This window comes from Mercenaria mercenaria, chromosome 13 (genome assembly GCF_021730395.1).
Source record: "Mercenaria mercenaria strain notata chromosome 13, MADL_Memer_1, whole genome shotgun sequence".
NCBI classification, from domain to species: Eukaryota; Metazoa; Mollusca; class Bivalvia; order Venerida; family Veneridae; genus Mercenaria; species Mercenaria mercenaria.
This window is the reverse complement of record NC_069373.1, coordinates 62,760,705-62,784,618: the sequence shown is the minus strand read 5'-3', so window position 1 is coordinate 62,784,618 and position 23,914 is coordinate 62,760,705. Positions and strand designations below refer to the sequence as shown.

Genomic DNA, 23,914 nt, shown 5'->3' with positions numbered 1-23,914 from the left:
GATTTTGATGAAATGTTTTGTATTAAAAGATCATGTTATGATGTATTGAAAAAATGAAATAAAAATACTAGATCACCAGCTTTGTTTCAATTTAATTTGCCCCTAGATATGGTGCTGTTTGTAACATTTTCAAAATTTCTATAATCCTGAAATATATTTCAGTAAAGTACAATAATCAGCATAAATTTGATATCTAAGCATTTTTATAACAGTAAACAACAATATATCTATTTGAAATATGCTCAGAGAAATCAGAAGAAAATGATTTTGAAAAGAAAGGAATACTTGTTCAGCAGACCCAAGGGCTATTTTTGCATATTTTTGTCAATTTTAAGTTGGTACTTCTGCTATTTTATCGAGTTTCACATAATAGAATTTAATCCAACTCTGCACATACCTTTGGTTATGTCTACCTAATCTAAAACAAAAAGAAAATACATAGGTCACCATATTAGATTTCGCTTAAATCAAATTACAACGAGGTTGGGTGTGGCGGGCATTTATACAACGCAGGTTTGTACGAAATACTCTTTCTGTGTTTGAGCAAATGACTTAGAGATATATCAAATTATCAAACGGCAGATTTTTTAATAAGCGGATTTTAAGGTGTTTCTGAACGATGAAAGTTTCCGCCTTTCTCCGAACAAAACCTTTAGTTTACGAATACGGATGTACGGTATGGGTACGGTACTGGATTAGAAACAGCTGTGACTCAATGCAGAAGGTGTCGGCCCGGTACAATTTCTCCTTCTTTGCTGTATAGTAAAACAAGCACTTTTGGACATGGATTGTGACTTTCACAACAAAACTGCAGCATTGACAGCTCTGTATTTCTGAAGAGTAATACTATCCCAGTCAATATATCACAGAAAAACACCACCATCAACGATGAACTTTTTTGCTACACATCAAAGTATCTAGTCCATGTTTAAATTCCACTGACATCTGTCATGGCCACCAGTCTGGTGTAGTTTTTTAATCCTTCCGCACAGAAATGTAATCCTGAAAAACACACATAGAACAACTGTTAAAGACATCAGAAATGACAAAAAAATGTACACAGTATCAATAAATACATTTGGAATATAACATTTCACAGTAGGGATAGCGTCAAACTGGGAACTTCAAAATTTCAAAGAACTACTTTCTAGGATACAACGACCCGGAAGTACTTCTATACCGGGGTGACACCAAAATCTTATCAAATTTTTAATTTAGCCAAATTTTTCCCATAAACTCTTGTAACTTAGGGTTTGCGAGAAAAGTTACACAAGACATTGTCATCGCAAAGAAAATTTGTCCCGCAGAACATTTCAAACATTAGACCTACTTTGCGGAGAAATTGGCTCGGAAACTGGAATTTTGAAGAAAAAGGCACATTACAAAATTTGCCTTCCTTCTGAAAATTTCAATCAGATTTCATGAAATCAACTGTGATATCACTAGTTAATGCTTATAGTATGTTCTATGTAACTTTAAGCTTATTTTATTTTGAAAAATGATGTATCAAAATGAGTATTTACTTTAAAAATATGCAATTTTTAGTAAAAAATGCATAATTTACCACTACAATTGCAGAAAAATGAAACTTTAATGATTGAAAGACCAAAACCACAAGCAAAGACCAATATGTGATTATATTATGACAATTACTGGAAGTAAAACAGATCAATACATCACAGCCTATCTTAAAATGAATTATTTCCTCGGCTAAGCCGAACAATGCATGAAACGCCAAATGCAAAGCCGATCCGTGCCATCTTGGAAGCAGGCAAGTGCGGAAGGTCAAGAACTCCAACTGGAGCCAGACACAGCTCAGGGTACCCCTGAAACTGTCAAGCAGTTACTGACATTTTAGGCTACAGTTCTGACTAAAGACATTAGGACCAGAGGGCAATGCACCGGTGGAACATGTAAATCGCTTACCGAAAACTAGCCGTCATTCTGCGGTGTTACACTGGGAATCACAGCTTCTGCCCGCTCGACTTAATAGGTTGGTCTGGTTTATGGGTAGCTGCTGACTGGTTGTACGATTCTAAATTTCCTTCTGACATATGGAATTCATCGCCTGCAAATGACAAAAGAAAGATGTGAACCGGTGTCGGCCTTTCTTGAGAAACAGCTGAGCGTGTGTGTATAGTTCTAAGTGTGATCAGGAACACCTATATAAAAAAGTGACATAATATTCACAGATTGGTACCATCTATCATTTCTTTATCATTCTGATATCAACTGGTTCAGGAACTTTACAGGTAGTCTGTCATTAAAACACTGCAAACTGAATAATTTTCATACATATATGTTAGCTGAAACAGTGAAAAAGAATATTAAAATAACTATTACCAGACAACCTCTTTCAGCACAGACAACAAAGTATCTGAAATGCACACTTAAAAAATTGAAACACATAAATGCTATGAAAAAACAACATACAGAAAAACATGAATAAAAGTCCCAACGGAAAAGTCCTATCTAAAGAATGAAGTAGAATAATCGAGCAAAACTGAAATACAAATACCGTCAGTTGTGTTTCCAGTCGTACCAGGACAAATACATATTAAGGAAACTGCACGAGGCCGACCCAGGAAATCAGCCCCGTTAAATATTTTCTTAGTAACACAGACCTGCGTTGTAAACCTGAAAAGCAAATCAGAATAGAATCATCCCATTCAAGGCAGAATGTATCTGACGACGGCCTGATGCGGGCTGAAGCTGAAAGCTCGGAATATGTTCTAAACTGAAAAAACAAATGAATAAATAAAATAATACACAAACAACAACAACAACTATTTTATCACACTGAAGCAACCTCCATGTAATTATCTGTGTAATACAACCAATGTCCTGTCAGTTGTAAAGAAAACTTCTTATACACTAATAATGCCGACAAATGCACCCGGCACACCGGTAAGCAACGTCCTTCAATGCCAAAATGCCGGTAGCACATTGGATTTGACTGAAATGAGAAAAATAATTATTTCGTGTAATATTAGTTATGCGTCTCATACGCAAGGGAACGAACATTCACGCAATTTCTTTATATCATATATGAGACGCCTGCTGACTGGCTTTAACATCAGTGTAATAACACTGTGACCGGTTCGAGATCCAGGCCCGACAAGCAATCAGTCTCTCCGACTCCTGTTACGAAACCGACTATAGCCTCATTTATAAACCCATCCGGTCCAAAATGTAACAGCTTCCACACATACGACACTGTTCATCCACGTCTACTGCGGCACTATGTAACATGTTCACATATATATACTTATAAATTCTCGGAAAAGAGACGCTATGCGAAATAGAAATTTTTTTAAAAAAAATTAAGAATTTAAATTATATTTTTTTTTAAAATTAAAGTGAAGAACTATGTGTCTTCTTTTTATATAGCCTTTTTAAAGCTTCCTGCTTGTTCAGTGTCTTTGCACTATAGTAGAAGACTGACAAATCAAGAGGAGACAACTATTACTCAAATTTCAAAGAAAATTCAACTACTGAATTTTTAAAATTTGAATAAAATTAAAATTTCACAAACCTTTGAAATATCCTTTTAGCCACTGATTTGTATTGTTATCAGCTACTAGTGTGTGAAGTTTCATGACTGTAAACCCTATGGTTGCTGAGATATTCCACTTTCTGAATTTGCCATATAGGTGTCGGCCCGGTACAATTTCTCCTTCTTTGCTGCATAGTAAAACAAGCACTTTTGGACATGGATTGTGAATTTCACAACAAAATTGCAGCATTGACAGCTCTGTATTTCTGAAGAGTAATACTATCCCAGTCAATATATCACAGAAAAACACCACCATCAACGATGAACTTTTTTGCTACACATCAAAGTATCTAGTCCATGTTTAAATTTCCTACTAACATCTGTCATGGCCACCAGTCTGGTATAGTTTTTTAATCCTTCCGCACAGAAATGTAATCCTGAAAAACACACATAAAACAACTGTTAAAGACATCAGAAATGACAAAAAATGTACACAGTATCAATAAATACATTTGGAATATAACATTTCAAAGTAGGGATAGCGTTAAACTGGGAACTTCAAAATTTCAAAGAACTACTTTCTAGGATACAACGACCCGGAAGTACTTCTATACCGGGGTGACACCAGAATTGGAGCGCCGGTATAAATTACAGACTCCAGTATATGTCGGATTGAAGCAATTTGAACTAAAAGTACTTTAAAAGTATATATTTTATACACATGGTGATACTTACCCTAACCTTTAGTCATTAAATGCATGCGAACATACAATAATTTGCAAATTTTTGCCGTAGGCGACATTAGATAATCACTTCCGGGCATGCGCAGAAGACCGCTCCAACTCTGCAGTGAGCTACATCGATTAGAAACACAATCATATTGGCACGGTGTTGGGGTAAATATCGACCCGTCCGGAAAAACTGTAGCGAGCGCCTTTAAATCGCTACTTTGGCAAAAAAGAAAAGTACTTTTCAAAACAATATGAAAATTGATGCATAGCACGTATTTAACTTCTGCAAGTACCACATAGTAATAAAGTAAAACAACTACTTATGATTTATAGATGCACAATGCACAACTCACGATTGACTTCTACGATTTATAGATGCACAATATAATCTTATTCTATCAATTAATTTTCGAATCAGTTATAGTGACACAATCTATGTAGCCAGAGGTTCTCTGCAATTTAAAAATTCCAAAACATTATAACATGTTCCACTTCTGTGGTCAAATAAAACATGAAACTGTTTTAGACACCTTAAGATGAATTTGATGAAATACGAAATAATATTTATATGAAATTTTATCAGAACCCATACAGTCAGAAGTTTCAAAATTTAATCTTTATTTCATGATATCTAATATATTATATAGCTGTAAATTATTAAACATCTTTATTTGTTTCAATTAAACTCGCATTTTATCAAGTTTTGAAGCTGACAAATATAATGGTATAAATTTTAATATTAGGAATTTTTAAAATGTATTTTTTGCTTGAGTTTAGAGCTATATTGTCGTAATTTAGGTCATGTGTGGACTTTTGCAGATTTTGATGGTGGAGGAAGACCCAAGATGCCCCACCATGCATTGTTTCAGGCATTGGCCTGCAAGAGGGTAGAACCTACGACATTCCATAAGCCAGTAAGGTGGTTTGCTGGCCTGAAGAAATCTACACCTTATGTGAGGTTTAGTACTTCGAACCCAAAGCGTTGAGGGACAAGTGATTCTAAGTCAGAAACCTTAACCATTCGACCACGGTACTGTCGCTGAAAGGTATCAAGACAATGCGAATTATTATTGTCCTCTGTGAGTAAAATATTTTATGAAAATCACAATGAACTCATTACTTAATACTCATACCAGAAGAGCTAAACCGCCAGTTATTGTTTTGACCGATTGTGTGATTTCACCCAATAAGACCCCCCCCCCCCCCACACCCTCCGCCCCCTACCCCGTTAGTAATTATTTGTTTTTGTTTTCATCAATCTTTTTTCTCTATAAAGTTTTTTATAGTTCAAGTTTCATATATAAATTGTCAACTTCTTTTCAGGAAATAATTGTGTTTCGACTGTATCTTAAGCAGAGAGTTTACTAAACGTAAATTTGACCTCTCCTATTCATCCAGTAATAAATTGTACTGTTGACAATAACTTCATTATTCAGACTGTTAAGGCCATTTAGGATACTGTGATCCATGGCACTGGAGTCAACTAAGGGTTATGAACATATTTTAATGATTTCCAATTTCATGGTGATTATTTGCCTGGAAGATATTATGTTAGTTTGTCCAGTCGTCAGAGTCAGATAGCTGAGATATTGCATATATTTTTCCGAAAGTGCTATTTAAGAGGATTTCATTCCTAATGGACTGTAACTACTGGTGCCATCGTATGCCGACCTTTACATGCACAGTTGATCATTACCATAATACACTCCTATTCCATTATAAATGTATACACCCCTTCTGTTGCCAAAAAGTCCTTTCTCTATATTATCAATATATACATGTACAACTGTATATATTGTCAGGATATACATGAACTCTCGTTTACCCAGGTATAAACACCCACTCCCGAATAAACTTTAAAGTCAACCCCTCTCCTATTTGTCAAGAAAATGATATTTCTATGATTATGTTTTGCTTCCATATTGCTGATTTATAAATAAAGTTATAAGTGGAAAACCACAGGTCGCACAATACGACATAAATGAAAATTTTGCAGGCTCGGTTTGATTGACCCTGTTCATGTACGGTAGTTGAAATGTATAACCTCAACCTATCACCGCATTTCTAATATACACACCCTTTCTCTCCCATGAACAAAAAATTAAATAATATATATATTTTATCTTTCTAGCTCTATTTACTTATGCAAAAAGTGCAGTGGTCCCCGAAATAAATGTATCCTTTTGCACTTTTGCAAAAGGCATATGCATAACTCACTCCTATATTACCATTTACTTATCTCCCTTTGATTACACTTACTTTTACATTTTAATGACATTGTAAGTACTGGATAGAGTTTATAAAATTAAGTATCGAAAAAAAATTTCTTCTGAATGGTATTAAGCCTTGTTCTTTCATGTCATATTAGCAAATGCTGTTGCACTTTCTTTGCATTAATAAATTGGGAAAGAATATATAAACGTACTAATAAGTCTTGTTTCCTTTTCGCAGTTTCAGATTCATCATTCAATATCTTGTTTGAAACATATATAGATTTGGATGATCAATAAATAGAGATAAATTTGCGATATGGTGACATGTTTCCCAAATAAATAAGGTTTCTGACAAAATGTTCCAGTTCCGGTAGGAGGCGCCCCGAAACGGATAGAGGTAATGATAAATAATTATAAATAAATAGGTTTCAAACATATTAAAAGTAAGTATCAATAATTAGTATTGTTGTATCGCTGTGCAGCAATTGTGCAAAACGATATGGTGCAAAATCCTAGACGTAAAGTGTCAGTATGCTTCAAATGTTTATTACCTGCCGAAATTCGAATCGCAGACTATTCAGCAGTGTGAAATTCTAATAGAGGGGAAGGGAGTGCAGACCAATAACCTCTTTTTAGCAACCGCTTACTAAGTACTAAAACTATTTGTGTAACGTTCCTATATACTTTCATTTTGAATTGCAAACTGCAGGCTACTTTGAAGTTCGCAATTCGAATCGCAAACTGCTAACTGCACATTAACTTAACCGAAAATTGCTTCTGAGTTCATAAAACAGTGTTACTGAAATACAGTACTGATGTAGCAAAGAATAACTGTTTAGCCTGCATTTGCGTCCGAAGCAATCTGATCGAATGCTCAAAATTAATTTTACAGTGTTAGATAAAAGTTGGATATATTTGTCAACAATATTCAAAATATTTCAACAATATTGAAAATATTTCTATTAGGAAATCATAGTGCGGAAGTTACCAAATGACAGTGTGTGAGTTTAAAGACACTGATTCTGGTATGCCTGGTATGTGGCCTATGGAGACGATAAGGTCTGCGTATTGCGATAAGGGCCAATACACAAGTCAGGACCATTGGTAGACTTGCTTCTGTTTATCATAATAAGCTACTGTATAGCTACTGTGCAGTAAATAAATTGCAGGTGATATTTCTCACCTTTATAGCAAATCAGTTCTCACCTTTATAACGAGTTTAGAAAGCTTGATTAAATTAGGGCTAAATAAACAAAGTGATAAGATACAACAGTGTTTTATCATATCTTTAATAAAGTAAGTTTTTTAACAATTACATCTCATTATTGCTGTTTTTTATTATCAAAAATATAAAAAATGCATTCAGGCACATAGCTTTTAGAAGTAACAAATTATTGTGTATTTTGAACAATGATATATCTTTATTGCTGGATTTTATTATACATAAAAGAAAGTTAACATTATTTAGACAACACAAGAGGAATTAAGCATTTTTAATATATAACATCCTTCTGTCTATATACCTTCTTTATCTATTAAAAATGCAACTGAACGCTTCTTTAATTTCAAATAAAATCCAGCAATTATCTTTTTTTTTTCCTTTTTATTTTATTACTTTTGATAAAAAGGATAAAAAGATCATAATCATTGAATAAACAAACTTGTAATTTCTCTTATTAAGTTTTGAATAATTATTTTATAATGAGAAATGCTTTGCTATAAGAGTTATAATTTAATTGGCCAGGACATTACTCAACATGACTGAGCAATCGAAATTAGTATCTTATCAATTAAAATAATTTTGTGTACATGCTGAAAAAAGACTAAAAAAACAACAACAGCATTTCAATTAATAAAATGCAAAACACAGGAAATAACCAATTTACCCGTAGGCAATAAAAATTTATGATTCTCTGACAATAATAGGCTACATGTCAAGTCTACAGGGGTTTTATGGACCCTTATCAGACTGGACCAGACAGGATCTTGTATATTGGGGATTAAAAAGTCTGGTATTTGGGGGGGGGGGGGTCACTTATATAGGAGATTTTCTTTGTCTTTAAACACTTTCGAGAAATGTTTATTGTAAAATATTCATAATATTTATACAACCAAATATGATAAAAGTGATAATAGAGCAAATATCGAAGCCGTAGCACATTGTGTGCAAAACATTGTCTTCTGGTTATATCCCAGAACATAAGCACGTATAGTTAGGGGCTTTGTAACATTGTATAAGGTCTCTGTAGGTTGTAATATTGACTGTACAGACCCAATACAATATTGGCGGATTCTGCTCTTAAAGCTAGTGAATCACGAATTAGACTACCCACACCACTGTACATATGGTAATATAATTCATTTCCATCAACTGTATTTAATTCCATCATAATGCAGTTTTATATTTGGCACAAACTGAGTTTCTATTATGTTATTAAGTGCACATAATATTAAGAAGAAAAAAAACAAACTGATTTCTTCCTAATGTATATTAAGGAAAACGATTCAGACTTTATAAAGTAGTTTATATACAGTATTTCCAAAGTACACATATCACATACATAATATGCTCCTGATGATTCTCCCACATCAAACTACGTCACAACATGTGAGACATTTTATCCATATTCCAAAGAGACGGATCTCATAAGGTTTGCTTTCAAAGTTTCATCTTTAAGACGTCATGACTATATTATTCTTATCTTGGTTTTGGGGGAGAATGTGTTACACATAAGCACCCATTCGTTTGAATAATGACATTTTTCTTATTTTTTATTTACTTTATTTTAGTAAAGCGTATGTTATACGTACGACGTTTTGTAACATAAAGTTTTCCATGACAATATATTGCATATTTTGTTGGTATATTTCACAATGACAGAACTCCTTCCAGATCTACTCACTCATACCATGTGAGAAATCTTTACCATACCTCAAGGTGCAACGTCAAATAAGTTTAATGATGTTCTTTTATTTTAGAAATGACATTCTCATAATTCATAGACTAATACTTGTACATACTTCTTAATTCATCTTGATAGCATATCTGTCTTGTATAATTTGTTTTAGCTCGGGTTCTATGAATAGCAGCATATGAATTAAATACAGCTAAGTTCTGACTTGTCTCAAGTGGCTCCCAGATACTTTGAACTGACTCCAAGATCTTAAATGACAATAATATACAGAGTCCAAACGTTAGTTTACAGTGTAACACATACTTTTATTTTAAAACATTACTTTGCGAATGGTTCAGATCTCTGGTAATTGGATAAATTCAAGTCTATACAGCTTTCTACGAGGGTTGATCCGGAATTGACATCATTACTTCGGTGTCGCATTTATTTCATCGTTGTATTATCGTAACTGTTATAGCAAGATTTAGGCTCTATACTATTTCTGAACCCTTGAAAATAGTTCATAATTTCTGCTAAATCACTCTGATGCATTTAATGTGGATTTATTTTGTCAACCAGAGAGAAGTAATAAAATCCAAGACGCTAGCTGTCTGCCGTTAAAACTAGTGGCGTTATCGCATTTTCATGTTACTATACAACTGATTTTTTTTGTATAATCACCTTTGGGTATGGTGCCTGCTTTTTAATTTTGTCCAAGGGTACTTTCTGTGATATGCAGGCTCAGTAATCTCTGGTCCCAATCTAAATGTAAGTTTATTTAGTTCTGCCCATTGTTTTCCCGTTTAAGGCAAAGCAGTTATTTTAACTAGGGACTATACCCCGCTTGTCATGAAATTACACACTATAGTGTGTGTATCATTAAAAGTGTCATGGGCAACGCCGGATGTCTAAATTGTTTTTGGAACTTGTAACATGTGTAAATGTTCAATTCTGCTCAACCCAGGGCTAGAGGGCATGAACGATAGCATGCATTTCCACTACCGTCCATGAACAGGCTCAATCAAACCGAGCCTGTAACATTTTCATTTTGTCGTGTTATTTAGCGACCTATGGAATTTCTACTCTTACTATTTTACACATGCATGAACACCACAACTTTTTAACTCCAAGTAAACATGTTTCTGAACCGTTTTCATTTTTAAAAATATAATGGTTTTGCTCCTCGCACCAAAATTTCGAAAACATTGATTTTGTCCAATTTTGAATCGAAACCATGTCCATCGTATAAAAATAATGTAAGAAAATAAAGAAAGAAAGTAAACCCACTATTCGAGTACAACTTCAGTCTGATTTGGCATTGATGCAACGCTGAAATACGCGTACGAATACAAAAATGTTAAACAAGAGGTTCATCAGTGTGTAAACGTCTCGGCTTAACCAATCAGATTGCTTGCAAAATAGGTATTTGGATTATTGCTTAGTTATTTTTCTCGATTTCTGGCGTAAATAATGTCGTGATGTGAAGCGTTCGCCATTAACATGCTTTCTGTATTTGTTGATATCTTGGTAACTGTGGCAATACATTTTGATGATATTGTCTGGAAATCTAAATAGATAAAGATAGGCAGTTGAACTAAAAATTCAAACTTCAAGTAGGAAGTATATACTTTTTGTGAACGGCATCAAAGTTCAGTCTGAAAAAAAATATAAAAGGGGTTATTTTATTGTAAACAATTATTTGAGCCGAAAAAAATTATCATAGGTAAGATATTTGAAAAATATATAGAGAAAACTCCGCTAAAAGTTCATTTTCCTAGGTACCTGATATATCTTGTTTACGTTCAAGCGCGATGAAGCATGACAATCTAATACAGACTCGTTAATTTGTCAGTGGTCAGTGAAACAGGGAGACATTTTCTGTTGTGTAAAACAATTAAAACCCACATAATTCCCAATTTGAAAAAGGTACTGGTGGAAAGGGAAGAAGATGTGCTACCTATATATACGTCAAAGTTGGGGACAAAGCTTGGGCAAAATGTTAAGAAACATGATATTTAAAATCAATGAAAACCATTTGGGGGTTAGATATATGGAACGCCGCATCAGTTTTATGTCGGGACATTTCATGTTATCATGTCAGAGTGTGGTGTTAACCTGTCAAACAGTGTCTCATTATGTTTAAAAACTATGATATCATGTCGAAGTAAGATGTTAACTTGTCCAAACAGTGCCTTACTATGTCAAAACGCTATGTTGATATGTCAAAGTACATTGTGATCTTGTCTATAGAGCGTGTTATTATGTTAAAAAGCTAAACAAGATCAAATGATACGCTAACAAGATAACATACCTTGTGGCATAATATGACACTGTTTTGACACGTTAACACCACACTTCGACATAATAACATGACTAGTTAACATAATAAGATATTATTTTACAAGTTAACATAACTCTTTGACATGATAACATAGGATATTAACATTATAAGACACAGTTTTAACAAGTTAACACAACACTCTGACGAGATAACACAGCTTTTTAACATAATAGCACGGTAGACAAGATGGCATTGTATTATGACATATTGACATAACATTTAACATAATAAGACACTGTTGACAAGTTAACACCGCATTTTGACTAGATAAAATGCCTAGTTAAAATAATAAGACTCTATCTTAGCAAGTCAAAAACTTTGACATAGTAGTATAACGTTTTAACATAATAACCCACTGTTTTGACAAGTTAATTGCACGCTCTGGGATGATAACATGAAATGTCCCGACATAAGACAGGTGTGGTGTTACTTATTGATGCATGACTGAGTTTTTCTGTATTGCAGATAGCACATGTTACTTCTCCCTTGCACTGATACAACATGGTTAGTATAAGGATTGTCAAACGGTGTTCACCTAACAGTTTCACTCTATAAACAGGTTGTTTCTCTTCAGTAAAGAGGGTTAAGGACATGCCTCAGGATACTAGAGTATGAATTGTTGTTTTCTGTTGATAATACATGAGACATTTTATCGACTTTCCTATATTAAGATTTTTTAGCTTTTCTAATGTCGTAGAACTAACATTCCTTACATTCATGCAGAATCAAAATGTAGGAAATGTACACCGTATCAAACTAACCTCCCAAGGACGCTTCTTTACCTTCATACAGATCTTCCCACTATAATCATAATGAAGTTAGACTCTTCCACGCATTTATACTGCATATTAACTGCATTATCTGTATTGCTAGACAGATCAGTGGGACAGACTATGCAGTGAGCTGAAACTGTGTCGAGGTTTATAAACTTGTTAAGAGCAAAGCTGTAAAGTAAGCGGTTTTTTTCCTTAATTTTTTTAGCTTAAATAGTGTGTTTAATGAATTAACTGAACATTCTTTACGTAGTAATAAATACCCGTATTATTCTATATGCGGTTTGTTATTTTTCATTGAAACAACTAATGATATCTTTGATTTGTTCTATATGAAATGTATAAGCAGATTTCAGCTGCTTCGTTGTATCAGTAGAAAAACATCACTGACATGCGTAAATTTTATTTACAGATACCTATATATCTCTTATTGCTAAAGTATCGTTGCATTCTTTAAATCAACATACGATCCGGTTTTTTTCCTATTAAAAAAGAAATATTTTGTATACGTCACGACATCAGACGTAATGGCGGCTGTGCGTGGTAGCTTTCTGCACCATCGTTATATTTTTTTATCTTAACTGAAACCAACGATTTGATTCAAAGATTAATTGAGTGCATCGGACATACTAGATCTTTCTTTCTCTAAAATGTTAACCTGGACATTTTTTTTTCAGGAAATGGCACTGTTGAAAATTTCTTTGCTTATACTGTGCACGGCCTTACTGGTACCAGAGATATTGAAATACGTGAACAACTCGGGTGCACATATACCGACCAAACAGTTGAACCAGTCCTATGATTATATTGTAATAGGTGGAGGATCAGCAGGTGTCACGGTTGCATCTCGTTTGGCGGAAGATGACCATGTGTCGGTGTTGATTTTTTGAAAGTGGCAGTTATTTTGGAGATAACCACAAATTCTATGAACCTTCTCAACGGATACACCTTCTCAACACACGATATGACTGGGCTCACTTGACAGAGCCGCAAGAACACGCTTTCTTTGGGATGAAAGATAACAGAGGTTTATGGTCAAGGTGCCATGTCTTAGGTGGATCGGGCTCTATAAATGCGCTGCAGTATACACGTGGCAGTCGTTTCGATTTTGATGAATGGGCAGAAGATGGATGTACGGGATGGAGTTATCAGGATGTTTTGCCGTATTTTCTTAAATCTGAAGACATGCACATCCCCGAATTTCGAGACTCAAAGTACCATAGTATTGGGAGAGAGATAGCAGTTTCTGAGTCCGATGTTTCTCCTATTTCTAAGATTTTCAGAAATGCCGGAGAAGAGCTTGGATATCCTGTTAGAGATTACAATGGAGAACTACAGGAAGGTTTTAACGAGATTCAATTCAATGTTCGTAAAGGTGTTCGAAGTAGTGCAGCCATTGAATTCCTTAAGACAAAAAGAAACAACCTACATGTCGCCACAGACAGTCATGTTACTAGAGTGTATTTTGAGAAGAAGAAAGCTGTAGGTGTTTGTTATATACAAGATGGTCGGAAATGATTTATAAAGTCTAAAAGAGAAATTATATTATCTGCAGGATCAATAAATACCTCTCAGATTGTAATGCTTTCTGGTGTTGGACCAAAACAGCATCTTGAAGAAATGGGCATCCCCGTTGTAAGAGATTTACTTTCAGGGAATAATTTACAAGATCACCAACAAATCATGCTATGCTCGAAGACGGCAGAACATGACAGTATTACACTGAAAATTCTTGAAAGCACATGGAATGTCATACAGTATAAACTATTTGGATTTGGACATCGGCCAATTGCAGGGGCAGATGAATCAGCATTTTTACATCTAGATAAAAATGGTCAAGGAAAACGATATCCGAATATACAGATGGTAATGTTGCCAATCTTATTCAGTGAAAACATTTTTAATTACAGGGAAGAGTTTGCGAAAGATTTTTTGTCTCAAACTCCCAACGAACATGGATTTTGTGTATTTGTAGCGTTGACGCACCCTCGATCACGGGGATCAATTCGATTGAAATCTTCAGATCCTTTTGACTATCCACTCATTAATCCAAACTATGTCTATGATCAGAAGGATATCAATGATCTCATAGGCGGAATACGAATTTGGGAACAGTTAATGGAAACACGTGCTTTCAAACAACTTGGCGTAGACTTCAGCCACATGAAAACAATGTTCTGCTCGCTGCACCCATTTCGCTCCGATGACTACTGGGAATGTATAATTCGATATACCGCTTTTACACAGTTTCATCCAACCTCATCATGTAAGATGGGTCCGGATAAAAATGACACGGTTGTTGATCCGCAGTTGCGTGTTTAAGGTGTCGATGGGTTACGTGTAGTGGATGCCTCCATATTCCCGAAGATTACTTCGGGTAACACGAATGCCCCGACAATCATGGTTGCAGAAAAAGCAGCCCTCGGAAAAGATAACACTTTGTTTGTCTTTACCAATAGAAGTTTTTGTACAAAAAGGCAGTTTTGGTACAATGCTTTCTACAGATGCATGTACGAAGATGCGAAAGTCATATCATGAACAAATCCAATTAAAAATGAAAATATGCTTACACATAAAACTATGTTGAGAAATGCCACTCAAACCACATATTTAGTATATTAATATCTAAGACATCCAAGTGTAGAGACACATGTCTCACTGACCTAAATATTCACTTGCCCATATGTCAGGGTATTTTTTATTGAACTGTGTTACACAATAATGTCTTATATCAAGAGCAGCGGTTTCCTGGAATTCACCAAAACAGGCAGCATTTAAAATGCTCATGTCGATTTTTCATATATTGTTAAAAACTATCTGCAATTAAATTTAGTTAAAACCATTCTTGTTTTTACCTAAAATATTAAATTATATGTCGCTTATTTATACTACACTGTTACATTTTCAGGTTGAATCTATGTAACTATTGCTTGTGGTATTCACTCCATAAAATATATTTTGATCTTACACTGAAGCACAAGAACTACCCTGTATACCTATATGCTATGAGTGCACCACAACCATATATCTACAATACTAACATTTAATTGGGGTCTCTAACTATCTAGTTAACATTCGGAAATTGTTTCAAATAAGAGGAATGTTTGCGATTAACTCCATATAAATGAAACAACATTAAAATATGTCAAAAAAGCAAGGTCAAATATCAAACAGAGAATTCCATGTTCCAAAACACCCAGCCTTCCCTAAAACTCAGACGTGCACACTACAAACACACACTCACATACAAAGCAAACACACGTGGACAAACCAAACAAATAAAGGAACACAGTGGGACACCGCCTTGGAACGGTCAGTGATAAGCAGCTTTTAAATACAACATGGACTAAACTGTTTTGATTTATGTCTTCTGGCTGTTTCGTCGGGCCCTCAAAGGCGTTTCTCTTGATTCTCTTCCTTCTGAAATGGCATTGAGCACATACGTTTTTGGTTCTTAAGGTTTGCTTGTTATATGATTGTTCAAGAGCATTTTTGTGTTTTACATGCCACGCCTTTTGTTTCCATTGCGTGTGTTAGAGATTCACCAGGCGGGGAATACTTTTATTTACACTGTCCCGTGACTTTGAAACGTAATGGGGATAAGAGTGAGGTTGGGTGTGCCCCATAAACCGCTTCAAACTCCCCAGTGATGTTTTTCAGAAGGAAGAGAATCAAGAGAAATACCCTTGAGGGCCCGACGAAACAGCCAGAAGACATATATCAAAACAGTTTAGTCCATGTTGGATTTAAAAGCTGCTTATTACAGAGTCCTCCCCACACTCCCGTCAGACACAATCAAAGAGGGAAGCGTAGTCTCCAACTGTAAACGGGTTGAAAACTAAGCATGTGGTGTGTCTCAAAACAGTTGGGTCGTAACCTCTTTTAATAAAACGTTTTATAATTTTACCAAATACAGTTGGAAAATTACCATGACCCACACTCTTACAGTTTGTAAACAATATTCCCATAAAAATAGGGTTTTGAAATACCTTCTCGCAGAAATGTCTTTTTATTACTTCTTAATTTCAAAACCAAATCAGAATTACGATAGTAAAATTTAGCAAACTATTTACGCAATTTATAATAACGGTAGCCTTGCTGAAGAAGTTTATTTGTATCATATTAATTAAGTTCATTGAAATCCTCAACACGACTTCATGCTCTGACAAACCGAATTAATTGAGAAATGTATACCCCATAAGATGTAGCTCGAGGTACATCCACATCCAAATAGGGGAAATTTACATCAATAAAATTAGAATCATCCCTCTTATCATAACTTTTGGTATGTATAATATTGTCATAAACAGAGAGACGTAAATCTAAAAATGAAATTATTCATACGAAACTTTAAGAAGGAAGATTTGCTTAAACGTGTAGTCATGTTGAATACATTAATGAAATCAATATAAAACAATTAAATTAATTCCTCAGGAATACCAGTATAATAAACTTCGAAATATGTAACTAAACTTTACTGTAGAGTTTCGCACAGGTTTTAAACCATTGTTTTAAAAACAATTTAAAGATACTTACAATGTTCTGTATTCTGGCTTTATTCTAAGAAAGAAGGTTTGTTTCTCCTTTTATCCGAAAAGTAGAAGGGTCTCTACATGATGACGTCATTTTACATGGTGCGATTGATTATGATCACCTCAATGACTTAATAAAGAACAAATTCGTACCTGGTTTCGCACACCCCTGAGTAACTCCGGGATTTCAGTAAAATTAGATTGGAAATACGTCAAGTCAAAGTAAAACAACATATTTTAATAGTGAATGACTATTTTCCCATTTGTATGCAACAAAAGTAGAATATAACTGTTTTAGCTTTAAAAACCTCTATACTCTGAACAATATATTAACAAAGAACTTTTCATTTAGTAAAACACAATGAACAACAGTTACAAACAACTGTTAAAACAACAGCAATTATTCACAGTCATCTGTGTTTACGAGAATTTACCCTTCTTGCAAGCATGTGTTGCAAAACCATTTAGTACCAGTAGCTAAACTGGCATCAATGAGCAACCTCTGCCTCTCACCAACGCACTCATAGTGAACCCAACGTTCGAAGTTGTCACGCCCATACCACATTAAGTTGTCATTTCCGGTCATACAAACCTCACACTATACTACCTCCGATTCAATTTATCCGAATTTTTAACACTACCGACCTCTTTACATTTGTCAGATCTGATTTTTTTTTATCTCAACACAAGTCATTACCTTTGTCTTGTCAAGTTTTCTTTTTGAGTGTTGGTCTGGGTTGTTTTAATCTCAGGGCATACAAGGACATCTTGAAGCTCAGCTAGAATGAGACCAATTTTTACTAACTGATTTTCAGAAGGCTCATGTCCACAAGTGGCACATTGGTTAGAATTACTATTTGACGAAACTACATTGATGTTTGAAGTTGGCTGTAGACTTACTTCGCACGGATCATATGGGCATACACCGGTATTAGAGAATGCTCCAGAAATGCTAGCCCGGTGATCTTGTTCATAGACAAGTGGAGAATCTAATTTTTAGGGACAGTCTTCATGCCCGTATAACCCAATGCAACACTTAAATTTGCAAAATTTTGCTTCAGTAGGTGATAGTAACCTACATCTAATGGCTGCAACAAATGCGTTGAGTTAGCTGGCACACATATCATATCAATATGTTCCTTTTTGGCAAAGTCAATCAGCTCTTTGTTAAGATGTGTCACATGATTGTTCATTACTACACATATAGGAAGGGCCCTGCCACATTGTTTGACAAAGCTTTCTTGGAACCAGGACAAAAACAATTCTGAATTAATATACCTACTCTCAGAGGTTGCAAATCTCCATTCTTCAGGAATTACCTCAGTAAAATTATTCCTGAGGAGATATTTTGAGTATATCACAAGAGGGGCTTTATCAGCAGTATTATCAGCTGCAGATATAGCTAACTGTAACGTAATGTGTCCACCACTAATGGAAACAGTAGGCTGGTACAGATGTTTAGAGCTTTTTGTTATAATTATTTTTCTCCCTACCAAACATTTTGGATGAAGCCCTGTCTCATCAAAACTGAAAATCTTCGTTGGATCATTCTTGATTCTGAGTTTTTGAAGTGTTTCATCCAGCAATTTATAAAACTCATTGATTTGCTCATTAGTAACTTTCGAACGTACTCTCGAGAGACCATGCGGCTTTCTAAGCGATACCTCCTTGTGCCTTTTCAAAAAGTTACGCAGCCATTTATGAGAAGGACCTTGCAAAGAAGAATAACATAAAAGAAATACAAGCAACATTAAACTGTGGTTTGCAAGGTTAGCAGTGCCTCAGGGGGGACCTTTTATGGCATGTTGGAACAAGCTCATTTAAGCAAACACAGTGTGTTTACAAATAAACATCTAAGCAAAGGAAGCAGGAAAATGCAAGTAATAGTACACAAGTAACATGCATGTTATGGTACGCAAGGCTAGCAGACCCTCAGATTTATTCGATTACAGACAAATGCTATTAGCACTATGAATCAAGTACAGCTGAGAATTTTGACATTTCTACATTGAGAGAATTTGATTTTACTGTCTGTAAATTTCAAGATAACAAAATAAACATGATACAATTGGTGTTAGTATGGTTAACAAACATTGTTCTTCAGGTTATGCAAGTATAAGATATTGTAAATACCTGTATCTTCAGTAAATCATCGTTTTTTTTTTGTTTGTTTTTTTTTCATGTGACCTGATGACACAGTTCACAGTTCACTTTGATTATTTTTTTTCGTCTGCACAGTTCCAAAACGAGGCTCACGTGAGGGTCCATTTCATACGACGAAACCTCCGGTTGAGCAACTTTGTTAGCGTAAATTACAAAAAAAGCCGGGGTGTGCGAAACCGTGACCTGTGCGAAACCGGGTACAGTTATTCCAGTGACCGTTTCGAGTGTGGGATGTCTTGGGTTCGCTCCCTGGCCGCATTATACCAAAGACGTGAAAAATATTACTAGAACTTTCATTTCTTGGCTCTCAGCATTAAGAGGATAATTTTAAGACTGGTCAACCCAGTGTCAGTATAATGTGACTGGTAGGATATTAATACGTGTCTACGGTTTGATATTCCAGTGATGCAACACTATAACATCGGGCATTGTGCTTACTTCTACAAGTAGACACTATCAGTTATATGACTGAAAAAATGTTGAAAAAAAAACCCTAAACCCAAACACACATTGTTTTGTCTGCAAAGTCACAAATGGCACGTGCATTTTGTTTCTTAACGTTTTCTTCACGAGAATTATTGTTGATTATAGTCCGTGTCTTTTCTACATAACATGTGTTAGTGCTGTACCTGGTAGGAGAAGTCCTCTAAAGCAAATACATGGTGGGGTTAAGGAGTGAGGTTTGCTGCACACTACAATCCGGTTTAAACCCTCCGGTGGTGGATTTGCTACTGACCGCTCCAAGGCAGTGCCTCACTGTGTTCCATTATTTGTTTGCTAAAGTGAGGTTTGTTGCATACTAGTATCGGGTTTAAACCCTCAAATGTTGGTTTGTTACTGACCGCTCGAAGGCAGTGTCTCATTGTGTTCCATTATTTGCTTGTCTTTGCTTTATCTATGTATTTTTGAGTAAATGACTATCATTTACACATCCTTATATACACCGACTACATAGTGTGTCCAACTCCTCCCACACTATTAGCCTCATTTGCTTCAAACTTTCACAAATGAACACGATTGATGTGCAGATGACCATAAAGGAAGGATTTTTTCTGTCAATAATTTTTCTTTGTTTTTGCTATATAGAGGATGGTACAGTATGGACACAATTTCTAATTTTAATTTTGAAATACGTTGACTATATAAAGAATATTACTAGTCACCTTATTTAAATGTATCGAGCATAAAAAGTATTTACGGATTACGAAAGCCAGAATCGTAAAAGCTTTTAGAACGTAAATATTTGCACCGTTTCTAGAACTCCTATTGTAAATATTTGTTGTAAGTCGCCATTTTGCAATTAAGTGGACCTGAAGAAGAAGCACTCTTTTTCTTTTTCTCACGCTGAATTCACTTTTTGGAAATGATAAGTATAAGTCTGAATGACTACTCGTATCCTGTCTGAGTTGTGTCTGGAAAAGCAAGTTACCTGATTAGTCATCAACACATTTGTTGAAATCTTAAAAAAAAAGTCAAAATAGTGAATGTGGTGCTCAACATGGAATATTCAACATACTTTTCGCGATGTGACCATTAACCTTTAGCCTGCTTGCGGCAAGTGAATTTCCCTTTGCGACCAGTGCAGACCAAGGTCAGACTGCACATCCGTTTGAATAATAAGTGCTACTGCCCAAATTGAACGAGTATATGTAAAGGTTATCAAAGGCCAGTTGACTTTGCCAATACATCCTGGTAAGATTGAACAACAGACTGTCGCAAAATATAATTTTTATTCAGCTATGGCTAACGGATTGAGTGACCCCTTCAAGTTATATGCTCATTAGTTAAGCATCAACGCTCTTTGGGATTTGAAAAGGTATAGAATTCAGGGTTTATGAAAAATGGCAGAGGTCTAAATATTTTTGAAATTTATTTTCATTGTCATTACATTTTGAATGAACAGTTTGTTGAAGGAGGAATCCAACTTGCAACCTGGCTATCTATGCCCTTGAAAGATCACAAGAAAGTTCCAGAATTCCGTTGCTGAAAATACCAATAAAATCTGTAAAAAGAACTTTTGGAGGCAAAGAATACAGCCAAGAAGAAAATAACAGACTCGGTTTGATTGAGTCTGTTCATGAGAGGTAATGAAATGTGCAAATCCTCTCACGCCCCCTATCACCGGCTTAACCGGAAAAGCGGACCTCTATTACTCATAATATTATGTTGAATGGACTCCATGATCCCAAAGGACCAGAAAATATAACAAAACTGAATCCAAGTACGCGGAGACTTTTTACGGCCGCCACATGTCATTTTATTTGTCATTCAGGATGGCCCAAAGCACTTCAATCTGTTATAACATTCGAATGAAAATGACAGCTAACGTTAATAGGAATCTGATTATATGTAATTTGTAACAAATGATACGCCGGAACATCGATGTGGAGAAAATGAATATACCCGCACTTCTTTGAGAATGAATTATTGGTTATTCGGAAAATCAATCATCATATTTAAACAATATCAATATGATTTCAGCACGCTCGGTAAGTGCAAATAAACAAAAATGTTACATGCCTTTGTTTAACAATTGAGGTTATTAATTAGTTTATCCGTATATTTGCTCTTTCTAAACGTAGTGTTGTATGATTTTAATACGAGTAATAATGGGTGACACTTGTGTATCAGTTAAACAAACAGAATTCCTGTAAAATTACATTTACATGTATACTCATGCAGGCAATTGTTGTTGAAATCGCCTGAATAAAACTGAAATAAAATTAATAAAAAACTTGTAATAATGTAAAATTATCTGCACTTATACCACATCTATCTTGATTTTTGACAGGACTGTAATTATTGCCGCAACATCGTTTCAGCTTTTAATAAATGAACCCGTAGCAAAAGCTTTCACCTTCCACAAACGTTGTAGTATCCTTTCCAAAATGTTCATTCACTAATTTAAATATTGCATACGAAATGGAAAACTGAGTGAATATGTCTTAAACATGCTGCAACATGCTGCAAACATGCTGCGTACTTGCTGCATACAACATTCTATATGAACTGCAACATGGATTCAGAGAGCGTCGCTCACGTGAAACGCAACTCCTCCAATGGATTGATAATCTAGCCAGAACCCATGTTGCAGGTCAACAGTCAAACCTTTCTCTCCTTGATTTTAGCAAGGATTTTGACAAAGTTAAGCACATAAAACTACTTTACAAACTTCATGAGCATGGTATCAGAGACTGCACTCTTGACTGGATTCGCTCTTTCGTAATAGGCAGATCTCAGGTGGTTGTCCTCGAGGGCGGGAAAACTGTTGAAATTCCTGTGACATCTGGTGTGCCCCAAGGGTCTGTCATTGGGCCTCTCCTCATTCTTCTATGTATCAATGACTTATCTGATCATGTAAAATCCCAGGTCCGACACAGCTGTCTGTCCAATAACACAACTGAATGACAACAGGATCTTGACACCCAATAGAAATGGGAAAATAAGTGGGAAATGCACTTCAATGCAAGTAAATGTAATTAAGATTCTTAACATTTCACGAAATAAATATACAGTACAATACGATTATAAATTGCATGGCCGGATCTTTTAAACCGCAACACATGCAGAATACCTTGGAGTAGAACTATCAAACCACTTTTCTTTTAACACTTATATTAACAAAATCTACTGCACAACAGCAAATAGAACACTTGGTTTCATGAAACGTAACATCAAAACTAAAAACTAAAAGGTTAAAGAAACAGCATACAAAATTTTTGTCAGGCCATAGGTAAAATACTAGTACCCCTCTTCAGTCTGGGGACCCTACACTTAACTCAGTATCAATATAATAGAATGGTACAAAGAAGAACAAGATGAATAATAACAATTATTATAAATTTTCTTTTTTCAATGCATTCTTGTCATACATAAACCGGTTTAAGCTCCCCGGTAGTGGTTTTGCTACTGACCATTCGAAGGTCACTGTTTCCTTTGTTTGTTCGTTTTGTCCTAGTGTGTTTGCTTTGTGTGAGAGTGTGTGCTGGTCAAACATCAAAATAACTGAATGTGTTGTCTCCTCTGAAAGTTCTTGACTATATCCCGCTAAAATATTTTTGGGTTACAGTCATGATTACTGTGAAATGATCAAAACCAAATAAAAAAGGCTTACGTTAAAGCTTAACTTCTGTAAAGTGTTAATCAAAAGCTGCCAATAGGGTATCTATGACCAAAGTCTGGTTAAAATCACAGTCAAAAGTTACTTAGGAAATACTTTGAATATTATATTTCTTCTATGGCGTACGTCTGCTATCGGATGCCTTAGGTCCATATAATACAATAAATAAATGCTCTAAACGTATCTGAAAGTCTCTAACAATAAAAAACGCACTAAAATTTACTGTCGTTAAACTCAAGAAGTTGCCAGGATACCGTTCCCTATCGAGGCATATATTTCAATCTTATGTAATGTTCGGATTATCTTCTTTTGTTTCCTCGGTTTTATTTGTTATGTCACATTTCCAAAATAACGTTTAAGTTCAACATTGTTCGCACTTTATTAAGTTTGCGCGTGATATTACAAATGATATGCAAGCATAAAATCCAGAAAAAAAAACAATATTATTTCTATCATATAACAATTTACTGGGAATAGTGCTCGATTAGAAAAGTTAATTGCCTGTAGGTAAAAGCAATTATCTATAAGAAGGTTTGTAGACTATTTTCAATAAAAAGACCATTAATGATACTTATCTTTATCATTACAGGAATTACAAGTATTAAAATCTATTCTACAGTTCTTATATCTCCCGATTTCACTTGAGGTCTC

The 23,914-nt window shown here is 35.0% G+C and overlaps 3 protein-coding genes and 1 long non-coding RNA gene across 4 annotated transcripts; 2 read left to right on the top strand and 2 right to left on the bottom strand.

Moving 5' to 3' along the window:
* Nucleotides 1-727: 727 nt before the first annotated feature.
* On the bottom strand, nt 728-3,913 carry LOC128547675 (uncharacterized). Its single transcript, XR_008366627.1, has 3 exons — nt 3,536-3,913; nt 1,927-2,068; nt 728-1,002 (listed from the first exon to the last, which is right to left on the bottom strand). It is a non-coding gene; the product is annotated as an uncharacterized LOC128547675 (long non-coding RNA).
* An 8,229-nt stretch (nt 3,914-12,142) lies between these two features.
* Nucleotides 12,143-14,863, top strand: LOC123529546 (glucose dehydrogenase [FAD, quinone]-like). The gene is made up of 2 exons (XM_045309916.2): nt 12,143-12,626; nt 13,126-14,863. Exon 2 carries the CDS (start codon nt 14,030-14,032, stop codon nt 14,768-14,770), a length of 741 nt encoding a protein of 246 aa, XP_045165851.2. The 5' UTR covers nt 12,143-12,626; nt 13,126-14,029; the 3' UTR covers nt 14,771-14,863.
* On the top strand, nt 13,460-13,966 carry LOC128547773 (glucose dehydrogenase [FAD, quinone]-like). The gene has a single exon (XM_053520943.1). The coding sequence runs from the start codon at nt 13,460-13,462 to the stop codon at nt 13,964-13,966; it is 507 nt and encodes a 168-aa protein (XP_053376918.1).
* Nucleotides 14,864-17,969: 3,106 nt separating the features above from the next.
* On the bottom strand, nt 17,970-19,910 carry LOC123530264 (uncharacterized). The gene is made up of 2 exons (XM_045311034.2): nt 19,880-19,910; nt 17,970-18,691 (listed from the first exon to the last, which is right to left on the bottom strand). Exons 1-2 carry the CDS (start codon nt 19,908-19,910, stop codon nt 17,970-17,972), a joined length of 753 nt encoding a protein of 250 aa, XP_045166969.2.
* Between the last annotated feature and the right edge of the window lie 4,004 nt (nt 19,911-23,914).

Coding starts and splice junctions, on each gene's coding strand:
- LOC128547773 (XM_053520943.1), top strand. CDS start 13,460: ATGAAAGATAACAGAGGTTTATGGTCAAGGTGCCATGTCTTAGGTGGA.
- LOC123530264 (XM_045311034.2), bottom strand. CDS start 19,910: ATGGAACACAGTGAGGCACTGCCTTGGAGCG. Junction 18,692..19,879: donor TGAGGCACTGCCTTGGAGCG/GTCAGTAGCAAA, acceptor CTTCTTTGCAAG/GTCCTTCTCATAAATGGCTG.
- LOC123529546 (XM_045309916.2), top strand. CDS start 14,030: ATGCTTTCTGGTGTTGGACCAAAACAGCATCTTGAAGAAATGGGCATC.